The sequence below is a fragment of the Echinops telfairi genome, unplaced genomic scaffold (assembly GCF_000313985.2).
Source record: "Echinops telfairi isolate 266 unplaced genomic scaffold, ASM31398v2 ScPeMD7_4;HRSCAF=17, whole genome shotgun sequence".
Taxonomy (NCBI): domain Eukaryota; kingdom Metazoa; phylum Chordata; class Mammalia; order Afrosoricida; family Tenrecidae; genus Echinops; species Echinops telfairi.
In genome coordinates this window covers 1,207,555-1,226,210 of record NW_022103900.1, presented here as the reverse complement: position 1 = coordinate 1,226,210, position 18,656 = coordinate 1,207,555, and the positions used below count along the sequence as shown (strand labels likewise).

The 18,656-nt window shown below is 46.3% G+C and overlaps 1 protein-coding gene across 1 annotated transcript in view; it reads left to right on the top strand.

Annotated features, from left to right (window-relative positions):
- MAP3K20 (mitogen-activated protein kinase kinase kinase 20) overlaps window positions 1–18,642 on the top strand; it is a 176,212-nt gene extending 157,570 nt beyond the window's left edge. Inside the window, exons 17-20 of the mRNA XM_030888237.2 lie at window positions 7,147–7,263; window positions 9,066–9,140; window positions 10,754–10,904; window positions 17,022–18,642. Of these exons, the coding sequence (XP_030744097.1) occupies window positions 7,147–7,263; window positions 9,066–9,140; window positions 10,754–10,904; window positions 17,022–17,689 (1,011 nt within the window). The 3' untranslated portion in view covers window positions 17,690–18,642. The remainder of the gene's footprint in view (window positions 1–7,146; window positions 7,264–9,065; window positions 9,141–10,753; window positions 10,905–17,021) is intronic.
- The last annotated feature ends 14 nt before the right edge of the window (window positions 18,643–18,656 follow it).

Here is an 18,656-nt window from a genome sequence, read left to right as displayed (position 1 = left end):
TGAGTGACTAACAGGGACTTGTCAGGCTTCCAGGTGGGAATGGCTTTGGAAAAGGAGTCCTTTGAGCCCCCCAGCAGATCCCTCAGAATGCAAAGCTGCCTGCTTTCTATTTATGCCTGCCAAGGTGGAGAGTGGTTCACAGACATCCAGAGTCCCTCTGGAATATTTCCCATTCAAAAAATCAGTACTCCTATTCCTGCAACTCAGAGCATGCCAAGATCAGTAGTTCGCTCTGAGCAACCCGAATGGCATTTCACTTTTAAACCTGAGCCCACAGCCCCACAGCCTGACCCGATTGTTACCAGGTTACTGCAACAGTAGCAAGTGGGCATGTCAGATTCTGTAATTCTGCTCGTGAGTAGGTAGGGTTGTTATTTTCAGTAACAGTTCCGATGGTTTTAGTTCCTCTTATGTGAGTAGTTGGGTAAGAACACCTTATATGGCATCTGAATGTCTATAGTGACTGTCCAGTGGAACTGACTCTTATTTGCATCCTGATAATGGTGAGCCATCCTTACTGACAATTTATGACTCTCTGGCTAGCAAAAAAAAAAAAAAAGGGTACTTGAGGTTAATTTGACATTAAGTAGAAGTTAACGGGTTTTCATTACTTTATTTGTGGATTACTTTTCTTAACTAGGCAAGAATGAAATCATCAGTGCTTTGAAAACACCTGTCAGTGCATGTGACAAATGAAGTCAATAACATCGGCTACAACTGCAGATTCTCCTTCTCAGGCGGCTATGTAGCACGCAGAAACTACATTCTTAATGAAATACATAATGTCCCCCTTGTATTGTAACCTCCCTGATTATAGTTTTATTGCTGCTTCTTTCATGGTTCAGGTAAAAGGTATGTGTGGGAGTTTTTTTCCAGGTAAGAGAAAGAGAGAAGGTTTAAACTACCAGGTCTGGACATCCACCTCTCATAAGAACAGGTGGAGGAGGGTCTGATTTGAGACCTGGGTCCTGGAGACGCGGTTGTGCCGCGCAGGACAAAAGCAGGGAGAGCCTGAGCCTTCGTATGGTTCCTGTCTCTGCTGTTGACTCACTCCATTCTAACAGGCGACAGGCAAAAGAGATGGAAGGAAGGCACCTTGCCTTTTCTAAGGGTTTGGGGGATGGTTGGTTTTCTTACATTTCAGCCACTGTTGTGAGGAGTCTCTCACTGTTTCGGAGAAGAACAAGCAAGACCCCAAACAGTCATTATCTGACTCGGTCATCTCAGGGTAGCACAAAGCCAGACAGAGAGATTTGTCAGTTCTGAGCAACTGGTGTGACTTATGTCAGCCAAGGGCTGGGTCTTCACCTGGTCTTTTCCTTCACTAATTGGCTTTGCCTCTGGGCAAAGAGGGCCACTCCCCGCAGACTCACGCCTTATGTGACTCTTCAACTCCTCCAGCGCTTTCCAGAAGATCAGGCACCCCAGCTTCCTGTTGAAGCCAACAAGTTCTCAAAAGCCTCTCTGTTGATGCCCTGTTTAAAGTGTGCCTGAGCTTGCTCTAGGAAACATTCCAGCCCCTCCCAGAAGCGGGTATTCCAGTCCCGGCCTGCCAGACTCAAAGAAAGGGAGACTATAAAGGCAGCGAACCCGGTGCAAAACTATAGGCTTACTTTTCCATTGTATGCCCAGCATTCTTCTCCAACATGCATAGTACAGTTGAACTTGTGTTTCAGTGACAGTTCACGCACCTCCCTCCTCAGGTTCAGCCACTAACATTGTGATATACAGTTATCCTTGGCTCTCTAAGTTCATTTCCGGCCAATCTTATGAAAAGCCTACATGTATCCCTGTTTGAGCTGACCCAAAGAATTGTGACGAGGATTTCACCTTCCGGGGGAGAAGGTCCGGAAAGGGAAAGAGGGCCGCACGCTTCTGGCCTGTGGTTTGCCTTAAAGAGGCGGCACCAACCCTACTGCATGGACAGCCCAAACCTCCTCACGTCAGCCAGTCCATTCCAACGCAGAGGACGCTGTGGGAGAGGGAGTCCTGGCCCTGTGTGTTTCCTAAACTGCAACTCCTAAATACGTTTTTTTTTTAAATTTTTAAAACTCATTATATTGGGAGCTCATACAGCTCTTATCATAATCCATACATGCTATCATTGTGTCAAGCACATTTGTATATTTGTTGCCATCATCATTCTCAAAACATTTGCTTTCTACTTGAGGCCTTGGTATGAGCTCCTCGTTTTTCTCCTCCCTCCCTCATGAACCCTTGAAAATTTATAAATTATTATTATTTTATCATGTCTTACACTGACCGATGTCTCCCTTTCATCCGCTTTTCTGTTGTCCATCCCCCTGTGAGGCGGGTATATGTAGATCATTGTGATTGGTTCCCTCTTCTACCCCCACCTTCCGCTTAACCTCCTGGTATCAAGACTCTCATTATGGGTCCTGAGGGGTTTGTCTGTCCTGGATTCCCTGTGTTTCCAGATCGTATCTGTATCCGGTTACATGCTCTAGTCTAGCCGGATTTGTAAGGTAGAATTGGGGTCATGATAGTGGGTGGGAAGAAGCATTTAAAGAGCTAGAGGAAAGTTGTATGTTTCGTCAGTGCTGTACTGCACCCTGACCGGCTTGTCTCTTCCTTGTGACCCTTCTGTAAGGGGAGGTCCAAGAACGTGGGCGACATCTCTTGAGGGGAGTAGAAAACCTCATCTTTCTCCCATGGAGCAGCTGATGGTTTCCAACTGCCTGCGTCTTTGTGAGCAGCCCAGGGCATCAGCACTCTCTCCCAGGAGGCCTCTACTTCACATGAGCTTGGTATTCCCACGTGGTTCCTGCCGTTCCTATATGTTACCAAGCCCTCACTGCCATCACGCTGATTCTGATGCATAGGACCCTGGATAGGCCCTCTGAAGCTGTAAATCTTTAAGGGAGCAGACAGCCTAATAGTTCTCCCAAGGAAGGTTGGGTGTGTTTGACCTTGTGTTCTGCAGCTCACTACCTGACCCACAGGGGCATCAGAGCACTTTTTACTACATGTTAGTGTTATTTTAGATTTAATGTGTGATTTGGGATGATCAAGTAGATTGTTTTGTTTTTTTAATTTAAAAAAATCATTTTATCATGGGCTAATACAGCTCTTATCACAATCCATCCATCCATCCATTGTGTCGAGCACATCTCTACATTTGTTGCCATCATCATTCTCAAAACATTTTCTTTCTACTTAAGCTCTTGGTATAAGCGCCTCATTTTCCCCATCCCTCCCCCACCCTCCCTCAGGAAGCCTTGATACAATTCATCTTTTTTTTTTGTAACTTTTATTTGGATTTTGATCTGTAATGTAATACCAGATTTTCATAGAGGTTGCTTGATTAAAACAAGATATGCCAGGTCTTATTTTTCAAATTACATTGATTAAGAATACTGAGTTATGTACATGCAGGTATTCCAAAGTTTTTTCTGCATTTTGTGTGTGCCTGACATTGCTCATTATCATAAACCAGTGCTTTCCAAGAATTTCCCAAGGAATACTTATTTTGTATATTAATAAGTATTTTTTAAATCATTTTATTAGGGGATCATACAACTCTTATCACAATCCATATATACATCAATTGTGTAAAGCGCATTTGTATATTCATTGCCCTCATCATTCTCAAAACATTTCCTCTCCACTTAAGCCCCCGACATTAGGTCCTCAGTAGATTATTTTTTAGGTATTTGGGATATTCACATTTTTTTCCCATATAAAGAAGTGATCATTGTTTCTTGCCTTTATGAATGGTTGGTTTACTCGATGCTTCATAGGAACACCCCCCTTTCAGATTCAGATCACAGGGGGGCCTGTCCTTGCTGTAGCACTCATCCATCTCCTTAGCCATCCTTTGCTCCTGAATTTTTTTTTATAGCTCTTCAAAGCATAAAAGTAGACATCAGCACATTTCTGCCTAAATACTTCAGGATGTATGTTATTAGCTAGAGTTTAAGAAGAAATGCATACACTTTATGAAAAAAATAATGAAAGAAACTAGCAAAATTGAGCTCCCATTTCCACACGAGAAGAAATCAAGAGACACAGAGTCCTATCCACCCTTTAAGGCAATTGCTTCAATGCACACTTGCCACATTTGGACAGACGCCTCTATCTATGGCACCCAGGAGAGACCCATTATCAGGAGAGGGCAGTCCCCAGAGAAGGCCCGCATGCTTGGTAATAGAGGGGCGGTGAACAAAGAGGAGGTGCTCAGTGAGATGGGCTGCAAAAAGGGGCTCAGACCTAAGAGCCATTGGGAGGATGGTGCCAGGGGCAATGTTTTCTTCTGTTGCGTATAGGGTCGCTGTGGGTCAGAGCCAGCTGGACAGCCCCTAATGGAGCCCAAACTCCTCCTGAGAGACCATGGCCCAGAAAGTTCCCTCATGCCCCTCCTCAGTCAACCTGTTTGCCGAAGCAACTACTCTTCTGACTTTTCCCCATTTTTAGAATTTCTAAAACATTGGACTCAGTCTGATGTTTTGAGGTGTATTCATGCTGTTGCGTTATCTTGAAGTTGTTTACTTGCGTGGCTAGCAAGTACACAGACCACTCCATGAATAAACCATAGTTTATCTTCTCTCTTGGTGACAGATCCTTAACCTGTTTCCAGCTTGTTGGTTTTATGATAAAACTTCTGGGGATGTTTTCATATGAGCCATTTGTAATTTCTCTTGTGTAAATACCTACAAGTGAAATGTCCAGCTTATCGCATAGATGCATGCATAGTTTTAAGAAATTGCCAAAACTTTTTCCAAAGTGACTGTGTACCATTTACATGTACACCACCACCACCACCACCACCACCAATTCATGAGAGTTCCAATTGCTGCACATCCTTTGAACACTTGCTCTTATCAGTCTTAACCATTGTAGCATATAGTGATATCTGGTCATGGTTTATTTTACATTCCCCCAATGACTAATAAAAAGATCCCTGGTTTTATAGTGGGTTAAGCATTGGACCACTCACCACAAGATCAGCAGTTCAATCCTACCAGCCACTCCTTGGAAGAAAGATGAGGCTGTCTGCTCCCATAAAGATTTACAGTCTCAGAAACCCTATCCTGACCTAGAGGTTATGATGAGTCAGAACCAACTAAGAGGTAGTAAGTTCAATGACTAATAATAGAAAGCATTTTTTATTACATGGAATTGTATTTGAAGATTTGATTCATATAGCGCCATTTTAAAATCAAGAGGTCAATTGATCAGGGGGTATCAAAATCAATTGGCATTGCATAGGCTACAAAGAAAATGTTCTACATCCTACTTTGGTAATAATTGGGCTCTTAAAAGCTTATAAGTGCCCACTGAAGGTGCAAAGAACAGTAAGGAAATCAAAGGTGCATGGAAACAATTGATTCAAAGGACTAATGGACAACACCCACCTCAGTCTCCACAAACCTGAGGCCAGGTCAACTAGATGGTACCCAGCTACCGTGACCAGGTGCTCACTCGCTCTCGCCCTCACTCTCTATCTATTGATCTACAGATAGATCTACAGAGAGAGAGAGAGAACCCAGGCTTACTGGTCCCATAAAGATTGGTGAAACCTCTGAGGCTGTAACCTTCCGTCACACTCTTAAGACTCTTTAGGCTCAGATTTCAGCCAAATAATTAGACAGGTCTCTAAGGTAAATAAGAGCACCGTGGAAGTCCATACTCCTTAGAACAATCAGCCATTCAAGATCAGACAATAACTGGTGACACAAAACAAAATGTCTATGAGTTGTTGGATGGAAAAGAGTTTTATTCTGCAACCTTTCACCCAATTCACAATGAAAACTTATCAAAAATCGAGAGGCTTCACATAAGAATACAGGTTTCTAGTTTTGCATGAAAAAAAGTAAAGGACCCAGCAAAATTGGGTCTACATTCTCATTCAGGAACATTTAAGAGAAGCCGAGTAGTGCCTGACCCTTTAAGACAATTGCACTTGAATTCCAGAGTCCCCACCTCCCCTGTCACTCCCCGTAGTCAGGCCACTGGTCCATTTTCATTCATCATCGTCTCGCTTATAATGTCTTCCATCTTGTGACGAGCAAAGTGACCTGGATCTTAAGTTTGTGTCATTAAATTAACAGTAGATTAGGAGGGTCTTTGATTTTTTTTTTTTTTAATGTTTGGGAAGATCACATTTCTTTGTGGTTATGAAAAATATCCTTACAATGTTTAAAGATGTAAACTAAATCTATCCCTGACAACTTATGGCTCAATAATGAAACTGGCTAACTTTGCTCATTTTTATTATCTTGAGGATTTTGAGTTTGTAACTCCTATCATAGAAAACTGACTTAGGGGAGGGAGGGTGGGGGAGGAAGAAAATGAGCGGATACCAAGGGCTTAAGTAGAAAGAAAATGTTTTAAGAATGATGATGGTAACAAATGTACAAATGTGCTTGACACAATGGATGGATGGATGGATGGATGGATGGATGGATGGATGGATGGATTGTGATAAGAGCTGTAAGAGCCCCTGATATATTGATTTTTTTTTAAAAGAAAGAAGAATTAATTCGCTAGCGTTGCTATAACAGCTGAAACACCAGGGTGTGCTTCTGTTGTTGCTTTGGGGTCTTAGGGTGTTTACTTCCTTCCAGTTCAGGAGGCTAGAAGCCCGTCTGCAGGAAGGGTCTTTGTCTCTTGAGCCTCTCCTTGTTGGATCCTGGGAGAGCTCCACGTGTCTGGGCTTCTGTCTTCCTCCACCTCTGCTTCTCTCCCTTCCTTGTTTTCCTGTTTTGTTTTTAGCAGTTTTATTAGCATTTCCTCCCTGCTTGTTTCGTCTCTTATTTATATCTCAAAAGAGATTGACTCGGTATGTCGCCTACACTGATCCTACCTCAGAAAACCAACTCAAAAGTGGGACGGGGACCACCGGTATAGAGGTTTCGGGTGTACAACACATAGTTTAGGTGACATCACCCAACCCATAACCGACATGTAGTGCAGAAACTAAGTTTCAGATCGGCACTCACCGGGGGTTATTTAGGTGCACACAGTGATCTAACGGCATGCCTTGTGTTGAATAAGGAAGAAGACAGAAAACAAAATCCTCCAGGGACACTTCCTGTCGACGGCTGCACAAGTTATCAAACATTCAGACTTTTAAACACTTGTGTCACTCTCTCAAATGATATCGCTTGGCTTTTTTACTTCCAGGATTGTAAGTGGAAAATGTACATGGAGATGGATGGGGATGAAATTGCAATCACCTACATAAAAGATGTCACGTTCAACACCAACCTCCCCGACGCAGAGCTTTTGAAGATGACAAAAGTAAGGCTCCATTTACGGTTTGAGAGCTTGTTTGAATTCACAGACATCAAGTAGAGACATGAAAATCCTCCCACAGTGTACGTCTCTGCTTGTGGATCCTCACACCAGCTCAGCTTCAGGCTGGTTGTTGAAAGGCCCTTGTATTTAGGAAACTGAGATCACAATCGTTTCATGGTCAAAGCCCCATGCTTTATGAACTACAAAGCGTGGCAAAGAAATGTAATTTAATTTTCTTTGAATAGTTCTTCTACTTTTCTTTATGCTAATGATAAAAAGTATTTACCTCAAGCATTGGAGCAATTTTAACTTTGAAAAACTTTATAGGAAGGAGGGTTTGCTTGGTTGTATCCAAGATCTTAAAGGGTTGGAATGAGGGTATTCATGAGGTGCATGTTGAACTCTTAATGGTTTCTATGAGCTTACACCAGTGGGTTCCCAGAGTGGACACAAAGGCACATGTTACTAACTTGGAGTGGACGGGAAAAGTCTGCCAAAATACTGACGCAAGACTTACAGAAATGTTGACTTGTTCCTCAAAATGGATGCATGCCAATTCGGTTCTGATTGCACTAAAATTAATACATATGAGACTTTGTTAGAGGTCAAAAGAACCATGGTATCAGTAAGACAGTTCACGAAACCTCACATAAGTCATGAATTCTAGTACACTATTAACTACGTATCTGGTTCCATTGAAAGAAATGGGTCTCATAGCGAAGAAGAACCAGGGCACAAATCCATGTAGGGAAATGAGAAGGTTCTCCACAGCCATGGCCCTCGACTTGGACATGTGTTCTCTCACAGCCATGAGATTGCTCAACTCCCAAGTCCCTTTTCACTTGTAAGTGGACGCATCAAGCAGATGCACGGGATGTTCTTTGTTGGATTCCCCTGTGCAGTGGGGAGTTATTCCAATGACGTTATGTGTTGGTAAAGGTTATAACTTGGTTTTGACCATCCCTTTTTCCCCCCTTTGGCCATATTGTTTTGGTGGCCTGAACAAATTTAAAAGACTTGTTTTCTTTCCTCCCAATCTGTGATGTCTCTGGTTGTAGCAGCTGTCCATGGCTGCAAGGCCGAGTCCAAGAAGGTAAAAGCAAATATATAGGGGGGATTATCAGACTGAATTAATACAGGTTTCCACTATAATGTCATATACCAGTATACATTCCTGATAAACCCTGTGCTATAAAGTAAACAGGATTAAAGCAGACCTCTCAAAATCTATAGAATTTAAAAAATTAGAACACTGGCAAAAGCAATCACCATCCTAGTAAAAAAATCTGAAGAACCCAGTTACATATCTACTGCATTTGCTTTGTACCCAGCCCCGCAGCCAGCCCCCCCTTTGTCACCTTACAGGGGGGTCAGGCAGGAGAAGAAGAGGAGAGCAGACATTCACTTCTGATAGAGACCATTTTCATGAAAACTAAAAATATGATCCAAGGTCTAGCATCTTCCCTCAGGCCAGGGGATGTATCCACAGCTTCAAGGGTTGCATTTGCTGCTTCTCCAGATGATAGACAGCAGAGTGACTCTCCGAGTCACGGCACTAGCCTCTACCTGCTCTCCAGGAAGGCACTTCGAGGTCTTCTCCTGTCGTTCTTTCTCTTCACTGTGAGAAAGCCTTCTGCAGGTGGTTCAGAACACTGGCACTGAGAGTAACCCGAGGAGAGCCGGCATGATTCCCATGCTCATCTGCCATCACTCCCCTCTTTGCCAGTCTTGCATGGGTCTCAGAGAAAACTACCCTGCAGAAGGCTATGTGACAACACGGTTTCATCCTCGTTTGTCCTTTCCAGCCCCCATTTGTCATGGAGAAGTGGATCGTGGGCATAGCAGACAATCAGACTGTGGAGTGCACTGTTACATATGAGGTACGTTCTGGGCTGGGAAGGGAGCCGCCGGCTGCGTTGTCAGTTTCTCTCCAGGTGTTTCGTTGCCTCCCTCAGAGGGTTCATTGTGAGTGAGGTTAGTCAGCCAGTTCACATTGAACGTAGAGAATCAAGAAAACCATTCTGAGAAAGTGTTAGGAAAGAGAGAGTCCTGGGGACCATCACCTAGTGGGAGATGCATTTATCGGTTATTGATTGAGCACCTTCCACAGCATTGAGTATGTTAGGTCCCAGAGGTACCAAAGAATGACCAGAAAAGCCTTCTTGGTGCTTCAAGTTTAGTGGGGAGAACAGATCATTGATTCTGCAATAGCACAGAGCACAACCCCTACTACCACTGCCTGGGGTATTATTAAAAGCAGATTCTTTGATATTTTTGATCTTTGATATTGACATTTTCAATCTTACGATATTTTTTATGTGGAAAAATAGAAATGCTATACTTCAGAAAATACGCTATGCAATTAAAGCCCATTCATTTAGCAAAGACGGCTACTGCCAGGTGATTACGCCGTGATTGGACTAGACAAGGTCTATGTGCTCAGAAGGAGCCTGGTGGGGCAGTGGTGTACTGCTCAGCTGCTAACTGCAAGGCGGACGTTTCGGAAGCATGAGCTGCGCTGCAGGCGAGAGCTAAGGCCGTCTGCTCCTGTACACGGTGCACCCTTAGAAGCTCCCTGAGTCGGAATCTGCTCGATGGCAGTGGGCTTTAGCCGGGATATACACCTTACTGGGGATGAGGCCCAGAGGAAAAATCAACCATGGAAATACTGTACACACCCAAACAAAAGAGGTGGGTTGTCCGTAAGGCGCTTGTGATCTAGACTAGTCCTCCCACATTTAGCTGGTCCCCACTTCCCGGGAAAAGCCCTCTTCTAACAACTGGACAGTAGCAGCGTTACAATCTCCTCGCCATCTGCCCCGGACGGTTCTGGAAACCCAGCGTTATCACACATCTTCACGACCTTCTTGGCTCCGGGAGAGGCTCTGTAGGACATGAACGTGTAGCACCTGGGAACCTGACGGTCTGTCGTCGTCTGAGGTGGGGCGAGCAGGAGAAGAACTAACAGTGTCTCTGGGTCCGCGGTCCTCTCCTTTCTCGGGCCCTGATTGCTTAGCCCTTGGGTTCCATCTCGCCTTTGCATCTGTTATCCTGCCCCCTCCTGTCGCCCCACCAAGCCACCCACACCATCCAACTGCCCTGATGGTCAAAGCCGCCTGGGGTAGCTAGCCGTCGATGTGTATTTGTTCAACACGATACCTGTTTTCAAACACTACCGGCATCAGACAGGGCCTGTTGTTCTTTTCTTCTTCGACCAAGAATCAGTTGAGGTTTTCTAAATGTAATCTGTTCTTGTAGAAGATAACCATATTCTTAGCTACTGAGAATGCTGTATTCTAATAGTTAAAGTGGTTACGTGTTTTCCTTTTAATCTAATTCACACCTGGAGGCCAACTGTGACGGCTCTGTTGCCAATGCAGTAGGAGAGTTGCTAAGGATTGAGAGTGGAGTTGCATGGCTGCCTGACTTTCTGGCCTTCCAACTTTGTAAACGTCTGCATGTTTGGGCTTGTGTTTCTTTCTTATTTTACCAGAGTGATGTGAGAGCTCCAAAGAGCTCCAAACATGTCCATGCGATTCAGTGGAGCCGAGTGAAACCTCAGGATGACGTCAAAGCCGTGCAACTTGCCATTCAGTCATTATTCCCCAACTCAGAGGGCACCCCCGGAAGCAGATCCAACTCAAGTGAGTCACTGTTCAAATGTTCCATACGCAATAGAGTCCAAAAACGTACCGATGACATTCTCAGAGCAAGGGGAAGAGCCGGTGTCTGAACAGACAGGTATTTGTACTGTAATACTTCCTTCTGATTATTCACTGGCAAGATTGCCGAGTGAAAGAAGGTGCTGGCTTACACCAGTGCTCACCAGCTCCCTTCCCTTCCTTCCTCCCGGAAGCCGCGTAGGAAGTGAAGCCTGAGAGGACCCCACCTCGATCAATTGTAAAAGGATTTGTCACCTTCAAAGGACAGAAACCCCAACTCCAACTGGTTTGCCCCAGTGGTTCTCCACATGTGCTTCCTAGTCCAGCCGCTTCCAGACCAGCTGGGAGCTTGTGCGTCAGGGTAGACCCCAGTCTCAAATATAATTTAAGGGGAATGGGTATTAGGTATTGAAAGGGACAAGGACAACATAGAGACATCAACGTGTCCTCCGGATGAGGAAGGCCGTTAGCAAGAGGTCATAATGGCATCTGAGGAGTCACAGTCAGGATGCTAGTTACATAAGGCACGGAGCAAAGGAAACTGTCACAAATGCATGATGGGCGATAGATCAATACATCACAGTTATAGGTGGGACTACAGAAGCAGGAACAGGGCCGTGATTGGGACACACACATTATGTTAGATAGAAGCGCTTACAGGATTGGTCCAGGGCTTTCCACGCAAGGCAGTCAGGGCAAGACTGATGAGGCATGGCTATGGCTCTTGACGATGAGACACCCACCACCCCTGGAGTGTATTGTCCATCAAGAGCACACCCAGGCGAGCCCCTAAGAGAGACTGCCCTTCACTAGGCTGGCTGGAGAAGGATGGAGGTCATCCACTTTCCAATGCGCCTGCCTGCGGGCAAGACCATCTATATTCTTGGTTGGTGATCAAAGGAAATCCCGAGCTGACAAAGCAAAGTCACTGCTGTGGAGTCAATGCTGACTCGTAGTGACCCCGTGTGGGCTTCTGCGACTGTAACTGTTTACGGGAGGAGAAAGGCCAGTCTTTCTCCCGTGGAGCTGCTGATGGTTTCGAACTGCTGACCATGCTGATCACAGCCCAGTGCAGAACCACAACATTGCCAGGGCTCTTCAAAGGAAATTCGTTGGAGGCTTAATCCACACGGGGATTCTGCAAATGGGTTTCCACTGTCATCTATAGCCTTCTGCAAGCAGGGTGCTCAGAATTTAAGTGCTAATACACTTGGGCCCTCTGAAATGCAAATTCAGAAGGCTCAAGACAGACGGACGGACCAGAGCAGAAACAGTGAGAGTAGGGAACAGCAGTCTGCATTTTCATCAGCCCTGCAAGTGAGGCAGGGGCACGCTAACGTTTGAAAGCCACTGGCTTAGACAAAAACGAAAGTTATTATTGTGCTTAATAAGAATCGGTCTAAGCTTCAGATGCAGAAAGTGAGGAGGCTCTTGTTTACACTCTCCATCCTCAACCGTGTGGCTGCTCGTGGTCCTCACGTGACTATATGGCCACACGCATCCCGAGGAACTACGGTGCAGTTCTCTGGCGGTCATCATGGTTCAGAGCGGGGACAGCTTTCCTCTAAGCCTCCAGGAGACATTCCCATTTTTTCCATGTCTCTTGGGCCAGCATTGAGCTCCTTGTCTGTCCTCAACACAACAGCACTGTGTCTGACTTAGACCAAAGTCCACCCCAGAAGCTAGGTCGGAACCTGCTTCCCCTGCCACATACGACTGCATGGACGTGCCTGAACACCCAAACAAAATTTGGGCTCTGTTGTTTCTAATGAGGATGGAAGGAAGGAATGTTGAGGTACAAAGAAAACCCCAACACTCAAAGCCTCTAAGAAGTGGGTCCTCATATGATACCTGGAAGAAGAGATGGGGAGGAAGGAAAGGAAGGAAGCGAGGTGAAATCAGAGGAAGTCAGAAGGAAATCAATACGCCTTTTCAAAGTCCTGAAGAATCCATCCTAGACCCTAGAGGGCCTGCCTTCTACCTTCTGCAAAGTCTCTACATTCGTATCTCTGTTTCCTTTCTCTCCCATTTAACGACAATTCGGAGATTTGCTTTTCTTCCCCATGGTAACCTCCCCCTAAATGAAAACAGCTGTTTTTCTAGCTCTGACTCATTTGCGAGAAGCCCTGGTGGCACTGAGGGTTAGGTGTTGGGCTGCTCACAGCCAGGCGGACAGTTTGGACTTGCCGCCCACTGTCTGAGAGCAGACGAGACTTTCTGCTCCCTTAAAGATGAACAGGCTTGGAAGCCCCAAGGGACAGTTCTGCTTGTCCTATCTGGGGTCTCTCTAGGAGTTGGAATCAGCTCAGTGGCAGTGGGGTGGGGGGTTAGCTCATTTATGTCTGCCAAGGCATTGGTGATAGTGCCAGGACCTGTACGCGCCACAAAAGGAGGAGGCAGGAATGGAGAGGCAGTGCCCTCCACCAGGCACCCACTTCTTGTTGACGGGTACATGACGAACGAGGAAAGAGAACGGGGATGTATAAACCAAAACCAAACCAGACGAGCGAGGAAAGAGAACGGGGATGTATAAACCAAAACCAAACCAAATTCACGGAGTCAATTCCGACTCGTCGCGTCCCATAAGACTCTGAAACCGTGTAGGAGCAGGAAGCCCCAGCTTTCTCTTGGGAGCATCTTGTGGATCGAACCTACTAACCCTGTGGTTAGCAACTCAATGTGTAACCCGAGAAAGACAGATAGGAGCCAGTGCTCAGAAAGAAGAGTTGGCCTTGGAGAGAAGCAGAGAGACCAGGTCTGTAAAACAAGAATGGAAAAGTTAAGGGCGGTGGTCAGGATGAGTGTGCCCAGAGAGGGAGGGGAGTTTAAGGGAGTATTTGACTGTATGTATTTTTTTATTAAGAGCACTGGTAGTGTAGTGGTTGGGCATTAGGCTGCTAACCACAAGGCCAGCAGTTCAAACCCACCAGCTGTTCCAAGGGAAAAGACAGGCTTTGAGTCCCCTGGAAACCCACTGGGGAAGTTCTGCCCAGTTCTGGAGGGTTGCAGTGAGTTGGCCTCGACTCGGTGCCATTGAGTTTGACTCTTGGATTGTTTTAATAATTTGGGGAGAAAAAAAACTGAGGAGGAAAATGAAGTCCTTTGGCAGTGATACTGTGTGATTTAGCTGGCCTTCTGTCAGCACGGTTTTAAAGCAAAGATGCTGGGCTCATCCCTATATGCGGTGGTTGTAACTTGCATTTTTCCATTGCTCAGTCTCATAATGGGAACACTCTCCCAGCTTCCTGAAGCGTGGGGCTTCCGTATAATGTTAGGGACAGAGGAATGATGAGCACGCAGACAAGCTTTGAAGAAGAGTGCTATGTGCATCTACTAGCTCCCTTTAAATTGCCCATCAAAGAGCCCTGTCCTTGGGTTACTGAGAAATGTGTTATATGCTGTTCACAATCTAGCTCCCATCAAAGGTAAACTATTGCCCAGTTGTGAATGGCAGACAGTAGACCAAAGGGAAGCTTACCAAATAGCCCACCTGGAGAAGGTTAGACATGAAGCATCTTCATCTAGTATTCCAGGCCTTTTGGGCCAAAATACTCCAAGATTATCACCGAGTGTACAGACCGAGCCAGTGCAGACAGTCAGGGAACACAGAAAATTAATCAAAATGTTTACCAAGTATCTTTGCTAGCTATTGCAACTATAAGAGAAATATCACAAGTGGGTACTTTTAAAGAACAGGAGTTTATTTTCTCACATTTCTAAGAGGCTAGATGTGTGAATTAAGGGTGTGGCCTAGGGTACTTAACCTTCCTAATGCCTCGCCCTTTCATATAGTTCCTCATGTGGTGGTAACCCCCAACCATAAAAGTATTTTCATTGCCGCTTCATAACTGTCATTTTGCTACTGTTATGAATCGGGCATCCCCTGTGAAAGGGTCATTCAACCCCTAAAGGGGTTGCAACCCACGGGTTGAGAACCGCTGTCCTGGGGGAAGGTTCTTCATTGCTGCCTGGGAGTTCGTTGGTGTTCCTTGGCATCTGTCTGCCCCTGGGTGTGTCCCTATATCTATGCTGTTCATTTTAGAACTCTGAAGTAATTAGGTTTAGGACCCACCCTACTCTGGCATGACCTCATGAAACTGACTACAGAAAAACCTCTATTTCCAAATAAGTCACATTTATGAGTACCAGAACAAAAATCAAACTCACTGCCCTTGGTAAATTCTGCCTCATTGCAACCTTATAGGACAGAGTAGAACCGACCTGTGGGTTTCCAAGATTGTAACTCTTTGTGGGAGTAGAAAGTCTTTCTCTCACAGAGTGGCTGGTGGTTTTAAATAGCTAATCTTGTGATTAGCAGCCCAATGCATAACTACCTTGCCACCAGAGCTCCTCTTTACAAGCGCAGGAGTTGAGTTGAAGACATACTTAAAGGGACCCAATTCAATCTGATTAGAAGGTCCTCAGGGAGGGAGCTCAAGTTTGGGACACTTCAGAGGCCTGAAAGTGAAGGACAGTAGGTACTGTGGTTGACAGTACCTTGGGAGGTATGTCAGGGTGAGTCGTCCCTGTGCAGAGGCCTGAAGGAGGCCACTCACTGACAGGAGCAGCGTGCTCGGTTCCCCTCTAGAAGCGCCGTCTGTACAACCCGAGCCAGAACGGCTGGGGAAGCTGTGGCAAGGAGGACGACTGGGGAGCTCCACGTACTGAAGAAGGCAGCAGAAAGATCCCTGGTGTGAAGAGCTTGTTTCTTCGCTAAGATGCAGCATACTTAGTGATCCTTGTGAATCAGCCATGGGATTTTGCCTTACTGTCTTCCTGGAGACCATGCCGCTTCATTTTTCCTACCCCAAACCACTTCTGATTCATGAACCTTGGGAATCTCTGCTCTAGAGATAGGGGCTGGGTTTCTCCCATCTCTATCTGCTTCAACCACCAGAATTTGGTTCCTTTCCTTGGATTTAGGGACCCAGAAGGTTTTAAACTGCTGGTTAGAAAAGGCTTTGGAAGGTGCGTTTGTCTGCTAAACATATCCCTGCCACACAGCCCCGTGAAAACAGTCATTTCTAGAAGTGGAGGCGTAGCTAGTTAGACAGAAGGTGGGAGGCAGATGCAAAAGGACCTCGGATTCTTGGTTGAGTGACTTTGGGCGAGTTGCTTGACCTTAAGACAGGTTGTGTTTCTCTGATAAAATTGTTAGGAAAATTAGAGATAATGTAATAAGCAAAGCCTGGAACACACAAGCACACAGCATCAACTCAGGAAGCTGAACCTCAAGGTCAGCAGTTTGAGGTCCCCAGCCGCTCCTTGGATGGCTTTCTGCTCCCATCAAGAAAAACGGGATATTCTGTTCTGTAAAGAGTCTCAGAAACCCACGGGTGCAGTTCAACAACCCTGCCCTATAGGGTCACAGTGGGTCATGCTCAACTCGATGGCAGTGAGTTTGAGAATCACAGATAGTAGGAGCCCTGTTGGCATAGTGAGTCGTACTGCTAACACAGGTCAGCGTGTCGAAACCACCAGCCACTCCATGGGAGGAAGATGGGATTCTCTGCTCCCATGAGGACTGACAGCCTCCTAAACCCACAGGGGCAGTTCTACTGCATCCAATAGGGTCGCTATGCGTCGCAATCCACTCAGTCAGCTCACTGGGAGGGAGGGAGTATATTTGCAGTAATAAAGGAACTAACCTTGTTGCCTGCATGAGGTTGAAATGACAACAGTCACTGTGTGGACAGGGGCAAGCGTGTGTGTTAAAGGTTGGCGGGCATTAGAGGCCGAGATAGGGATGCAAGGTGAAGAATGTCAGCCTGGTCAACAAACCGCACACCTTGCCATTGGTGAGCAGGTGTATGTTTTAGTACCTGCAGTTGCACACCCAGAGAGACAGACACACTTTCTCGTAGAAGCAAGAAAACCAAAGCACATTATCATCCGGTTCAAGTGCAAACTTAAGTCAAATCTAAAGCTGTGAAGATCAAGGGAGGATATTCATAGAAGAGACGGCCTTCTATCTGGCCTAGACCTTCTCTGAAGGGTGTACCCCAAGCGGCGTTGGGGGCTCTCAGACAGGCTCGTGAACGCGCCCGGGCAACTTCGCCGTCATTTAAACTAAGATGTCCCTTGGCTTTCCCCCTGCAGGTGCGGACTGCCAGTGGTTGGACACGCTGCGCCTGCGCCAGATGGCGTCCAACACTTCCCTGCAGCGTTCCCAGAGCAATCCCATCCTGAGCGCTCAGCTCTTCCCATTCCTGGAAAACCAGGACTCCTATGCCGCGGCCGTGCGGCGCCAGCAGGCGCCCAGTAAGTACCAGCAGATCACGCCGATCAACCAGTCCCGAAGCTCCTCTCCCACGCAGTACGGGCTGACCAGGAACTTCTCCTCCCTCCAGCTCAACTCCAGGGACAGCGGCTTCTCCAGCATGCACACTGACAGCTCGTCCGAGAGGGACCGCTACTCGGGGAGAAGAAGGGACAGGTACGACCGTGGGAGCGCCTCCCTCCACTCTTCCCCGCGCGGGCGCTGCAGTGGGAAGAGCCAGCATTCCACACCTTCCCGGGAAAGGTACTACCGCGTCCCGCCGGCCACCCCGTCACCGGACGTCAAGCGGAGGCTGAATGACCACGCGCAGCCCAGGACAATACCGGGGATGCCCTTGAACCCCGAGACGAGAACCAGTGAGGAAGAGAGTAAGGTGAGCGATGGATGGATTCAAGTGGAGTCCCGGAGGAAGGCGCACCGGCCCGCTCCGGCCAAGACGAACAGAGAGCGGACCAGAGGGAGCTACCGCGGACGCCGAACCTTTTGATGAGTCAACCTGGGTCCGTTTTCTTTCCTCTTCTTGCTTTCCTTAAAAAAAAAGAAAAAGAAAAAGTTATGGGTTTTGATACTATGGTGCCTTCGAGATAGAATTAAGAACAGCCACAAAAGCGTCAAGACAACCCGTCCACTTTGTAGTCGTGATGGGATTTGGAAAACACCTTCTAACTTAATACTTAAGCCAAATCGTGGGAAATCGTGGTTGCTGCTTACCGAGCTTTGCCCTCACTCAGGAAGTACCAGTGTTTGGTAACTAGACGTGAATGTACGTAGCTCTAAGTGTTTTTTTCTCTGAAACATTTCCAGAGAGGAACGTGTGCCATCTTGTCTCCCCACCCACCAATGGTGCATGGTGCCCAATCAGGCCTAAGGAAGGGAAAGCCGTTCAGATGCACGTCTCAGCGACAAAACGGAAGATAAATCATGCTTTCGTATGATGTATTTTTTCTTTAAGTTTAAGGGTTTTTTTTTTCTAAATAAAAGTTAATGTAAGAAACCTATGATGAGCTAAAAATACCAAAATTCTAAATAAAAACAGGGTGTTACTGGTTTTGCCTTTTCCCTCACTCCAAAATGGCTTGGCAAGGTATGGTTACTGTTCATCTTACAAATACCGCCAGTGCTGCTATAACTCAGATACCACAAGGGGGTGGCTTTGCAGAACAGAAATGTGTATTTCTCACAGTTCAGAAGGCTAGAAATCCAAATTCAAGGCCCCCAGCTCTATAGCCCCAGCGGTTCTTAACTCTTGGGTGACCTTCACACGGACTCTATCTTTCTTCTAGTTTATGTTTGCTTGTCTCTGGGCCTACTACCTACTCTTTGGATGACTCAGGATGGACTACCACTGGGATGGTAACCACTTTACGCTGGCCTGGCCTCATTAACGTAGCATTAGCCTGTCTTATGGAAACCGATTACAGCACCTCCACAGGTACAGGGATTAGGATTCAGTA